General features: G+C 45.3%; 1 protein-coding gene across 1 annotated transcript; it reads left to right on the top strand.

Annotated features, from left to right (window-relative positions):
- Positions 1-6689: 6689 nt before the first annotated feature.
- Positions 6690-9952, top strand: CCN2 (cellular communication network factor 2). Its single transcript, XM_069851928.1, has 5 exons — positions 6690-6805; positions 6926-7148; positions 7641-7892; positions 8086-8297; positions 8616-9952. The coding sequence occupies exons 1-5, from the start codon at positions 6755-6757 to the stop codon at positions 8910-8912; spliced, it is 1035 nt and encodes a 344-aa protein (XP_069708029.1). The 5' UTR covers positions 6690-6754; the 3' UTR covers positions 8913-9952.
- The last annotated feature ends 646 nt before the right edge of the window (positions 9953-10598 follow it).

Here is a 10598-nt window from a genome sequence, read left to right as displayed (position 1 = left end):
CTCCTTCCACATGTACATCCCCATCTCTGCCCACATCCCTCCTTCTTGAAGGGATCCCTCTGCACCAAACTCACTGGCAGGGCAGGACAGTGGCTGGGTGCCACGCTGCTACTGCAGAGCACGAGCTGCAAGAGCAGCTGTGGTCAGCCAGGGCCCCATAGCCAGGGCCAAGGCGTGAGGAATGCACCCCCCTTCCCCATACTTGCTGTAGAGGACCCACGGAGAGTCCAGCTACTCATGCATCAAGCAGGCAGAGCAGATCTCACCAACACTAACAGTTCCACAAGAACAATCCTTTTCTACCAAATTGGCAAAACTCCTCGCTGTGTCCTCTTCCTTGTAAAGACATTTTGCCTCTGCCTAGCATTTTTTATTCATTAGCAAATAGTTCTAATGTGGGAAAAGCCTTTCATCAGAACGACAGGGATTTTGCAAGTACTGTACAATTTCCACACGTCATCTTCTCTCCCGAGGCAGGAAAACACTTCAGTCACATTACTCTTGCAGCTGGACAGAAAAGCTGGTTGGAATGAATAAGAAAAGCAGCGTGGGTTTGCAATGCAGTGAACCATTCAGCTTCTCCCAGCTGCAGAAAACCTCCAGCTCCTTCCTCCATTCAACCCTTTCATTCCTAGCACATCCACTCTTCTCTTGCGCCTGTTCTGCCCATAAGGGACTGGCTAGGGTAGGCATGTGGAATAAAAGGTTTGCCTCCGTGGCTTCTTGGGCAGCACAGTCCTTTCCAAACTTCTACTCCCCCCTGTGGCAGCTTGATGGCAAATAAGAAACACAAAAAATGCTTCCCAAGTCATGTACTCAACTGTCACTCTTTGCAAAAAAATTATGAAATAAAAAAAAGAGATGTGAAGGCCTAGGCAAGGTCTCACTGAATTTAAGATGGTAAAATAAGAAAGCTCTTCCCAGGGAATTTGAAATTCAACCCTCTGTATCTTGTGAGTGACACGGGGGGGGGGGGGGGGGGGGGAAGAAAAAGATGTGGCTAGTTCATATATGCTTGTAAAACTCACCTGAAATTTTTGGATTACAAAATTCCTAACTCACAGGGTGAACAATGTTTGGGACAGTTTTACGATTTTCAAATACTTTGAAAAACTTAGGTAATGAAAAAAAAGGCAACTGATGAAGTCTCTTTTTATCCCATGTCATAATTGAATCTTAAATAATCATACAGATCTACCGTGCTATTAGGGTTAGACTTTACAAGATCCATCACAGGTAACTTCCTTACAAGAACTGCACCATGAATAACTTCATAGACTCAGTCTTCATAGAGACCCCATTGTCCAAAATGGTCAAAACAAGTACCTAGGTACAGTAAAAACCTAACCTTGATTTCTATTTAAAACCCTTTAATAAAAGGGTTACAACTGGAGTAATACGCGCAGAAACACTTGCTGTCAGTGTGAATCGTACCACTTTTACAACTTCATGCTCATTACTTAAAAGCCTCTCATCACCAAGACGTTTGTAGCAACATGGTTGTAAACTCTAGACCTGGAATCACTACTGTTTAAAACAACTGAGTTGCCTTGATTAGTTCCTGCAGGAAATCGAACTATCTTAGAAATGTCCCCACTTCCCTAACAATGCACGCCTCTTGGAGTATCTGCTTTTTCCAGCTCCATGAGAATAACAGTCTGACAGAGAATTTCCCACCAACACCAGAGAGATTAGCATTGTAAGATGGTTTTCAGACCTGGTCCGGTAGTTGCTAAATTTCACACACATCCGTGGGTCAATAAGGAAGCCACCTCAGATGTTGCAGGTTACATCCTAGTTTCCCCATGTACGTCACTTTTGCAGATGTATTTATACAGGTCACATACCACACATCATTTGCTGCAAAGACTGGCAGCTGAACCACGAGAAACCATTTTCCTGAAAAATCAAACAACCTCTAAAATCCTACATTAATATGCTGAGGACATTACGTTCCTTTATAAGGTCAGCTGATGCAGTGCACTTGTCGAGTCTTCCAGAGGCACTATAAATCTGTACAATAACCCAACTCCTCCACTTCCTCAGGAATGCCTGCATAAATCAAAAAGCCCATGCCACACTGTACTACACTACCACAATACCAGTGAACCCTGGCTGCATCAAAAAAGGGGCAAATTTTACTGGCAATGATCTCTCTTTCTTCCCAAAGAAAACTCTCTATTCATCATCTCCAAATGTACAAATATCAGTCCTACCCTGCTGGGCAACACAGACAAATGTATCCCATAGGACTCTCCACAGGCCTCTACTTCTCCAAAGCAGCTACAACGTAATTAAGAGATCCTCTAATTTATGACAGAGCAGACTGCATTGGTTAAGTGAAGTCCCTAATCTGGTCAAGTCTTAATTAAAAATCTGTCTGTTAGCTAGGGAAAAAAAAAACATAAAACCTTAAAATTACACTGACAGCTCCTGACAGAAGCAGGTTGACAACATGAAAATAAAATCACATTCATTTTAGAATAAACACATCTGATTCATTCCTGTCCATATAAGACATAACAGAGTGGGAGGAAGTGCTCCCCCAGCTGTTTTCCTCGTAGTTCCTCTAAGACACGGACCTCAAAGGATTTCTGGTGGATGTTCTGAACCAAGTTTCCTTTCTAGACAGTGACACTTTTTATGTAATTGTTAACCATTTATAGGACAATTGTCAAAGCAGTGGTTAGTGACTCACTGCAGTCCTACATTAGTGGGCTTTGTAGCACAAGAGGTTGTGAACCTCACTCTAATTTAAGAAATAAACAACTGAAAGCCTCTTCCCTCCTTACTCACCTTTGTGAGCTGTGGAAGGACTCTGCATTTCCCCACAAAAACCGAAGACACAGCCAACCACAGCGCAGATGTAGTGAATGCTGCTTCCTACAGTACTGGCAAGCTCTATGGCAAATTTTTCAGAATAAAATCAGGTAAACAGAACCTGAGGCTCATTGAGTTAAGGACCTCTGGCTTCATGCTACTTTCTTTCTCTCATTCGTACAAATAGTTTTATATGTGCTTTGGATATTCATTTAGATTATTCTGCTTCCAGTAATCACTTTGCTGCTTTAAGACCACACAAGTTCATAATAACTCCAATTCTTTTGTAAGAATGAAGCCAAGAGCTTAAGGCTGCATTCTCAGTGGCTCTAGAAGTAACAAAATATTACGCTTTAGAACATAAAGAGCATGTTAAATAACAATTATGGAAAGCGACAGAACCCGTATCTGCTAATGGCAATTACATCTGACAATTTTTCTTTGCTCATGCTGCTAAGTACCTTTAGTTCAATGTACTTGAACTTCTCAAGTCCAAGTATTTTGATGGCCAACAGTGCATTAAGTGAATCTGCCCAATTGACGCTAGCAGAGAATCTGACCCAGTATCTCGAGGAACTTGGACTAGGTCCACCAGTTCAGCAGCGAACAGTTCCACAGGCCCTGCCCATCCTTTTAATTCTGCTTCCCTTTGAAGAAGAGCTAATGCCTCTCATTGGCAAGATTAGCTGACATAAACTGTCACAGCTCCAAAGCAGAAGGCTTGCACCATGTGCCTCGCTCTAACAAAGCAATACAAACGGCACAACGGGGATAACTATCCTGACAGCTCCTGGGAAATGCAGTTCTGTATTTTGCTTTGATTCTGTTGATTCATGAGCTCACACATCCCTCCAGAAAAGGATGAGTGAAATTGCAGCACATGGTTTACTTCAGAACACTTTTTATGTCTACAGATACATAGAATAAGTTACCAGATGACTTCTAAGAAAGACAAATACCAGGCAACCACATTCAGAATGGAACAAATATCTTTATTTTTATTCTGTGTCTATTTCTGAGCTAGCAGAGTAACCCCTGGGTGGAATCTGCACTTTAAGCAAAAGCCTACTAAGTTAACTTTAACTAGACTTCTCAAGATTTTGAGACTTACTTATTATAAGTTTTAGGAAACATCCTGGTGGGAATTTTGAGAAAGGAACTAATTGGCATGCTAAACACGAGGCAAGCCAGAAATGTCTGAAGCCAGCTACTAGCCTATCGTGATGATAAACAGTTCAGCGTCCAGATGTCCATATATGGCAAGACTTCCTATAAGACTGACAGCACTGTATGTGCATTGCGTATGGTTGTTGGATCAGATTCACATTCCTCGGGTATGTTTCTCTGGGAGCTTTTGATTTCCGTTTTGAGGGCTGGCTCAGACCTCCAATTGCTCTTATAAAAAAATATCTGTGACTGAAAGCTGAAAATGTGCAAGATTCTTTCTTTAAGTACACAAACACTCCAAGTCTAGCCACTTTCCTGTAGTCTTTCCAGGTTTTCAGTCTGATACCTGATCAAGTGACTTTTTGGGGAAAGGAGGGGAAAAAAAGAAGGAAAAACAAGAGAGGAATGTAGCATATCCACACCTGTACATTTTACAAGACATCACCAAAGGAACTATACTAACTGAAGCTGATGTAGACACACACATACCATATATAGCTGTGTAAACAAGTCTGCAAGGCCAGTGTAGTGAATTCCTAGTTTCAGCAGAAAAAATATACTATCTTAAAAGCATGTGCTGTATAAACACCTGCATGGAAGTCAAAATTAGTGCTTTTTAACCATTTGATGCATCAATGCCAAGATGTACTTCTCCAACCCATGAGATACTGTCATCAGAAAGAATAAGCTGAGGACCAATTGGTCTCTGAAAGAACTACCTTTACTTCCAAGTTCCCATCACATACACAAATGAGGCACCCAGTGAGTCACATATAACAGCACAGAAACCAAAATGACAAAAAGGCATGGACTCCAATTCTTACCCAGTTTCATGGCCTGGTACAACTTGTAATTCAGTGGGCTAATGCCTGATTCACAGCGGTGTAAGACCAGAGTTAGATCTTAAGTCCAAATGCCTGTTTAAATCTTTTCTTTCTTGCTGTCCTTGGCCCCACAGCGTGAAGGCTTAGGACAGATTTATCCTTTAATTTTGGATTTCCTGGCTTTCTAGTGGCTTGTTACTTTTAAACATATTTTTTCTGTCAGTGAGATTCTTAGGTTTTGTTTAATAAAATTGTTTCTCTGAAAAAAACCTCTTAGATGGAAAGTTATAAAACATGTCTAGAGCCTCTCTCCCTCTGATGTTCTCCTACCATATTTAGGCATTTAAAAAAGGCATTCTGTTTACCTGGTTACATTTGCATTTTGGTATGCATGTCATACATAGTTTAGTACACATATTATTTACCCAGCAGTGAGCCCATTGGAGTCCTTCAAGTAAACAGAGATTTTGGGAGGCCTCATGGGTTTGGGAACATATATTATTTATCGTAACTACTCCTCTGGGAATTTTTTTTCTTTCAGAGCTAATCTCATTTCTTTTAATGGAGAATTTCAAGAAGAAGAAATTACATCCAAATGACTTTACCAGTCAAAGTACAGTGCTGGTAGAATACAAATAACAGTTTTACAGTTCAGTATATCCTACTGGGGCTTTACATGAAAACATTTCTTTTTCCCTCAAGAATCCTGTGAGGTATACAGCATGCATAGCATGGAAGTATGTCTACATATGGAGAGATGTAAAGAAGCGGGAATACAGCAGTGGGGGAAAATCTACATGCAAAAGATAGTATTTTTAAGATATCCATCAGATTTTGGTTTCCCTAATAAGACGCATTAAGCCAGTCTCCATCATTAAACACTAACATACTTCTACAGGTCAAAAGCCAAAACGCTGGCATTCCTTGCGTTAAAGCGGAGGTCAAACAACGTGACATCACTGAATATTCAAATGACACATGGGGAGATGGGGGAAGAACCATCCTCGTCTTTAAAAAAAAAAAATAAAATAAAAAAGGGAAACCATAACAGTTATCTTGATGATTTAATACAAGCCACAATGCTTAGGTCTTGGGTTCACTCAAATACAAACCACAGCGTTAAGGTTTTGGCTGACAGTCTCTTCCTGGGATGGACCATCCGTAAGGTCGGGAAGCAGGGATGCACGAAGAACGTGTTGTTGCTCCGAAATGACAGCTGCACACAGGCAGTGGGAAAATAATAGCCACTTCTTCCACGCTTTCAGACTCCGTCTGCCGTGCCAAATATTTCAGAGTAAATAGGCACTCTCTCTATTCATAGAGAGCACCTATTAGGGAAGGAACCCATTACAAACACTCACTATGATTCAGCGGCGTAGAGTCAACTTAAACCCGGTGGCGTAATTTTTTATATATATATTTTTTTATTATTTTTTTGGTGGTCCCAAAGCACGGGGCACCCCGGGGCGAGGGTCCCCCAGCCGCCCCCTCTGCGGGAGAACAGAGGCAGGGGAATCACGGATTCCCCCCGGCCGCCCCTGGCAACCGGGGCGGGGGGTGGCGGGGGGTGCGGAACGGGGACACGCGGCCGCGGGCGGCGGAGGTGCTTCACGTTAAGGGAAACAAAAAAAAATAAAAAATAAAAAAAAAAAAGAGGTGAGGGAAGGGGTCTGTGTGGCGGCGGAGGGGGCGCAGACGGAGGAATGCGGCGGCAGGGGTCAGGCCCGCTGCGGGGCGGGGCGGGCGGCGCGCAGGAATGCGCGGAATGCGGCTGTTTGTCCGCGGCCCCATTCAGCCCATTGGCGAGAGGCTCAGCCGCGCCGCCTATAAAGTGGCGCCCGCCCCAGCGCTCCGCACTCTCACGGCAGAGGAGCGCAGGGCACGCGGAGAACGAGAAGAAGAAGAAGAAGCAGAAGCAGCAGCATCGCCTCCCAGCCGGCACCATGTCCCCCGCCAGCTTCGCCGTGGCGCTCCTCCTCGCCCTCCTCAGCCCGGTAAGCGCCGCGCCGCCGCAGCCGCCAGCCCTCGCCCCGGCCGGCGCGCTCCCGGCGGCAGCCCTGACCCTCCCTTCTCTCCTCTCCTCTCTCCCTCCCCGTCTCCCCCGGCGCTCGCAGGAGGCGTGGAGCCAGGAGTGCGGCGGGCAGTGCCAGTGCGGAGCGGGACCGGGTCCCGCCTGCCCCGCCGGCGTCTCCCTGGTGCTCGACGGCTGCGGCTGCTGCCGGGTGTGCGCCAAGCAGCTGGGCGAGCTCTGCTCCGAGCGGGACCCCTGCGACCACCACAAGGGGCTCTTCTGCGACTTCGGCTCCCCGGCCAACCGCAGGATCGGCGTCTGCACCGGTGAGCAGGGGGGGCCGGGACGCTGACAGAGCGGAGGGGACTGGGGGGAGGGGGACAGCCGGGGCCGCGACTGGGCAGCGCCGCGCCCCTCATAGAATCAGGTTGGAAAAGACCCACCGGATCGTCGAGTCCAACCATTCCCATCAATCGCTAACCCATGCCCCTCAGCACCTCACCCACCCGTCCCTTAAACACCTCTAGGGAAGGTGACTCAACCACCTCCCTGGGCAGCCTGTCCCAGTGCCCAATGACCCTTTCTGTGAAAATCTTTGCCTAATGTCCAGCCTAAATCTCCCCTGATGGAGCTTGAGGCCATTCCCTCTCCTCCTGTCCCCTGTCACTTGGGAGAAGGGGCCAGCTCCCTCCTCTCCACAACCTCCTTTCAGGTAGTTGTAGAGAGCAATGAGGTCTCCCCTCAGCCTCCTCTTCTCCAGGCTAAACAACCCCAGCTCTCTCAGCCGTTCCTCACCTTTCCCCTCTCTCCATTCGCAGCTCGGGACGGTGCCCCGTGCGTCTTTGGCGGGATGGTGTACCGGAGCGGCGAGTCCTTCCAGAGCAGCTGCAAGTACCAGTGCACCTGCCTGGACGGGGCGGTGGGCTGCGTGCCCCTCTGCAGCATGGATGTCCGCCTGCCCAGCCCCGACTGCCCCTACCCACGCCGGGTGAAGCTCCCTGGCAAGTGCTGCGAGGAGTGGGTCTGCGATGAGGCCAAAGAGCAGACCGCAGTGGGACCTGCTCTTGCTGGTGAGTGGGGGTCCTCCTGCGGTCCCAGGGGAAGGGGCGCTCTGCCGTGGAGGTTGGGGTTGGTGGGGTGGCTCGATATGGGTCGCTGCAGCTGATAAGTGCAGGTGCCTGAATTCCTCAGGATAGGGAAGAGAAACTCTAACAGGATGCCAGGTCAGACAGTCGTCTTATCCCAGTTGTCTGTCCCATGCAGCTTACAGACTGGAAGACACTTATGGTCCAGACCCGACGATGATGCGTGCCAACTGCCTGGTGCAGACCACGGAGTGGAGTGCTTGCTCCAAGACCTGTGGCATGGGCATCTCAACCAGGGTCACCAACGATAATGCCTTCTGCAGACTGGAGAAACAGAGTAGATTGTGCATGGTCAGACCTTGTGAAGCAGACCTGGAGGAGAACATCAAGGTAAATAGTGTCATCTCTATGTATGATCTACTAGGATGCTTCCATCCACTAGCAAAACAGTGTCTCACCAAAAATGTGCACTTCTGATAGCTGGTTTCACGTGGTTTAGCTTGAAATTAGAGTGTTACCTCAGCAGTGAATAGCTTACAATTAAATGTCCTTAATTTTCTCTCGCACTGTGTTGTGCAATATGCAAGACACTCTTCCCTAATGAAAATATTATTCAGATTAGCATGTCTGCATGCTCATAGCTTGCAAATGTAGTACTTTGTGAAAGCCTGCCTTGTAAACATTTTGTATTCACTTGTATCCCAACAGAAAGGCAAAAAGTGCATTCGCACCCCCAAAATCTCCAAGCCTGTCAAGTTTGAGCTGTCTGGCTGCACCAGCGTGAAGACCTACAGAGCTAAGTTCTGTGGTGTCTGCACTGACGGGCGCTGCTGCACACCTCACAGAACAACCACCCTCCCTGTGGAGTTCAAGTGCCCTGATGGGGAGATCATGAAAAGGAAAATGATGTTCATCAAGACCTGCGCGTGCCACTACAACTGCCCCGGAGACAATGACATCTTTGAGTCTCTGTACTACAGAAAGATGTATGGAGACATGGCATAAAGCCAGAAGGAGACAATAACTAGGTTCTCAACTTGAACTGATTTGCATCTCATTTTGTAAACATGATTCAATAGCACAAGGTATTTAAATCATTTTTTTTTTTATAATTTCAACAAACTGCTCCATGTGACTTAAGACAATTTTTCTACTGGCCCCAAATGGTGGTTTGAAGAAGAAGGTAAAATGGACAGTGGGACCACAGCAAGACACAGCTTCAGAACAACACTGTTCATGAGGTAGTGTGAAGGGGTTAAGGGAAATAGGCAGGAAAAGCAGGATCAAGCAAGTGTTCCCTTAATGTGGTACAGCATGCTTCATCTAGTAGTGCAATTGAGGAGAAGACCGTTAGCATGTTTGCTGGCACTGGTGTAGTGACAGCAGCAGCTGGAATGCAAACCTTTACCCAGCAAAGTGCTATGTAGAAGGTGTTCTGTTAGTCAGGACAGTAATGTTTCAGCTCTGACACTGATTCATATGGCTTGGTCAACAAGAATCAGAATCATGTCTAATTAGACTGGACAGCTTGTGGCAGTTAATTTACCTGTAACAAGCTACTTTTTATTAATATTGTAAATACTGTGTGTATATATATTTGTACAGTTATCTAAATTAATTTAAAGTTTTGTGCCTTTGTTTAATGCTTTGGAATTTCAATGATAGCTGCCTTTTTTGGAACAAGATAGCTAGGATTTAAAGCTTGTTTGACAATGCATTCAAAGCATGAAATAGATACTCTAGTGGAAATTGTTCAGATAGGGCCATATAGTGAGGTGAGATAAAGATGGAGATTGCTAGAGCTGAGGTGCCTGTGTCCTTACAAAGCACTCATCTGGCAAAATACGTTTACTTGCACTTCATTGGACAAGTGGCTTTAAGGAAAAATGGCTCTTCTGTAGCTCATCAGTTTTTCCACTTGAGCATTTGTTTCTTTCTTTGATTATGACTCTTTTTGGACAACTTATTTGTTGAGAAGTGTGACCAAAAGTTACATGTTTGCACCTTTTTAGTTGAAAATAAAGTATTTATATTTTTTATATAAATGGCTTGGTATTTCATTTTCCTTTAGTCTTCACTGTTACTTCATGTGTCCCTAAAAGGGCTTGGCTTTGCACTAGCTGAAAAACAAGTAATGTGAGGTGAGTTTTTTTGTCCAGAAGCACATACACTCATGAATAAGCTAATGATTTATGGTTACTTGTTCTGTTACTAGTGAACCAACTGTAGTTTGCTAGGGTTGGGAATTTAGAATGGCATGCAGAGCCAGGCTGGCTTTGCTCAGTATTGCATTAGAAAGTGCAGCAGGTTCCTCATGCATCATATGTGGTGCCTTTAAAATGAGCCGGGTGGTCATCATAGTATTCAACTCCTGTTATAATACGTGATACAATGTGCTTAATTTCATTGAAGTATTCCAGTGATTAAGATTTGTTTTCAACTAAGACAAGAAGAAAGGTTTTGAAGTATCTGCATTGAAGTGGCTCCTGACTCTAGAGTCAAATCCAGGAGTCCAAAATTTGGTAAAATTCTCAGTGAAGAGCAAATGAGTAGTATCACAAAAATCATGTAATAACACAGGCTTGAAAGGGCCAGTTGAGATCTTCTGATTTCACCTTCATGAAGAGTAGGGCTAACTTAGATGTGGTTCTACTTGATTTAAGATCTTAGTATGGTATAGTAAACAGAGCA

The sequence above is a fragment of the Phaenicophaeus curvirostris genome, chromosome 2 (assembly GCF_032191515.1).
Source record: "Phaenicophaeus curvirostris isolate KB17595 chromosome 2, BPBGC_Pcur_1.0, whole genome shotgun sequence".
NCBI lineage: Eukaryota > Metazoa > Chordata > Aves > Cuculiformes > Cuculidae > Phaenicophaeus > Phaenicophaeus curvirostris.
The sequence above is the reverse complement of the archived record's forward strand: the minus strand, read 5'-3'. Positions and strand labels throughout refer to the sequence as shown.

Bases quoted from the DNA above. Each gene is read 5' to 3' on its own strand.
- CCN2 (XM_069851928.1), top strand. From the start codon at position 6,755: ATGTCCCCCGCCAGCTTCGCCGTGGCGCTCCTCCTCGCCCTCCTCAGC. The intron at 7,149-7,640 runs GTGAGCAGGGGG...CTCCATTCGCAG, and splicing joins CAGGATCGGCGTCTGCACCG to CTCGGGACGGTGCCCCGTGC. The intron at 7,893-8,085 runs GTGAGTGGGGGT...TGTCCCATGCAG, and splicing joins AGTGGGACCTGCTCTTGCTG to CTTACAGACTGGAAGACACT.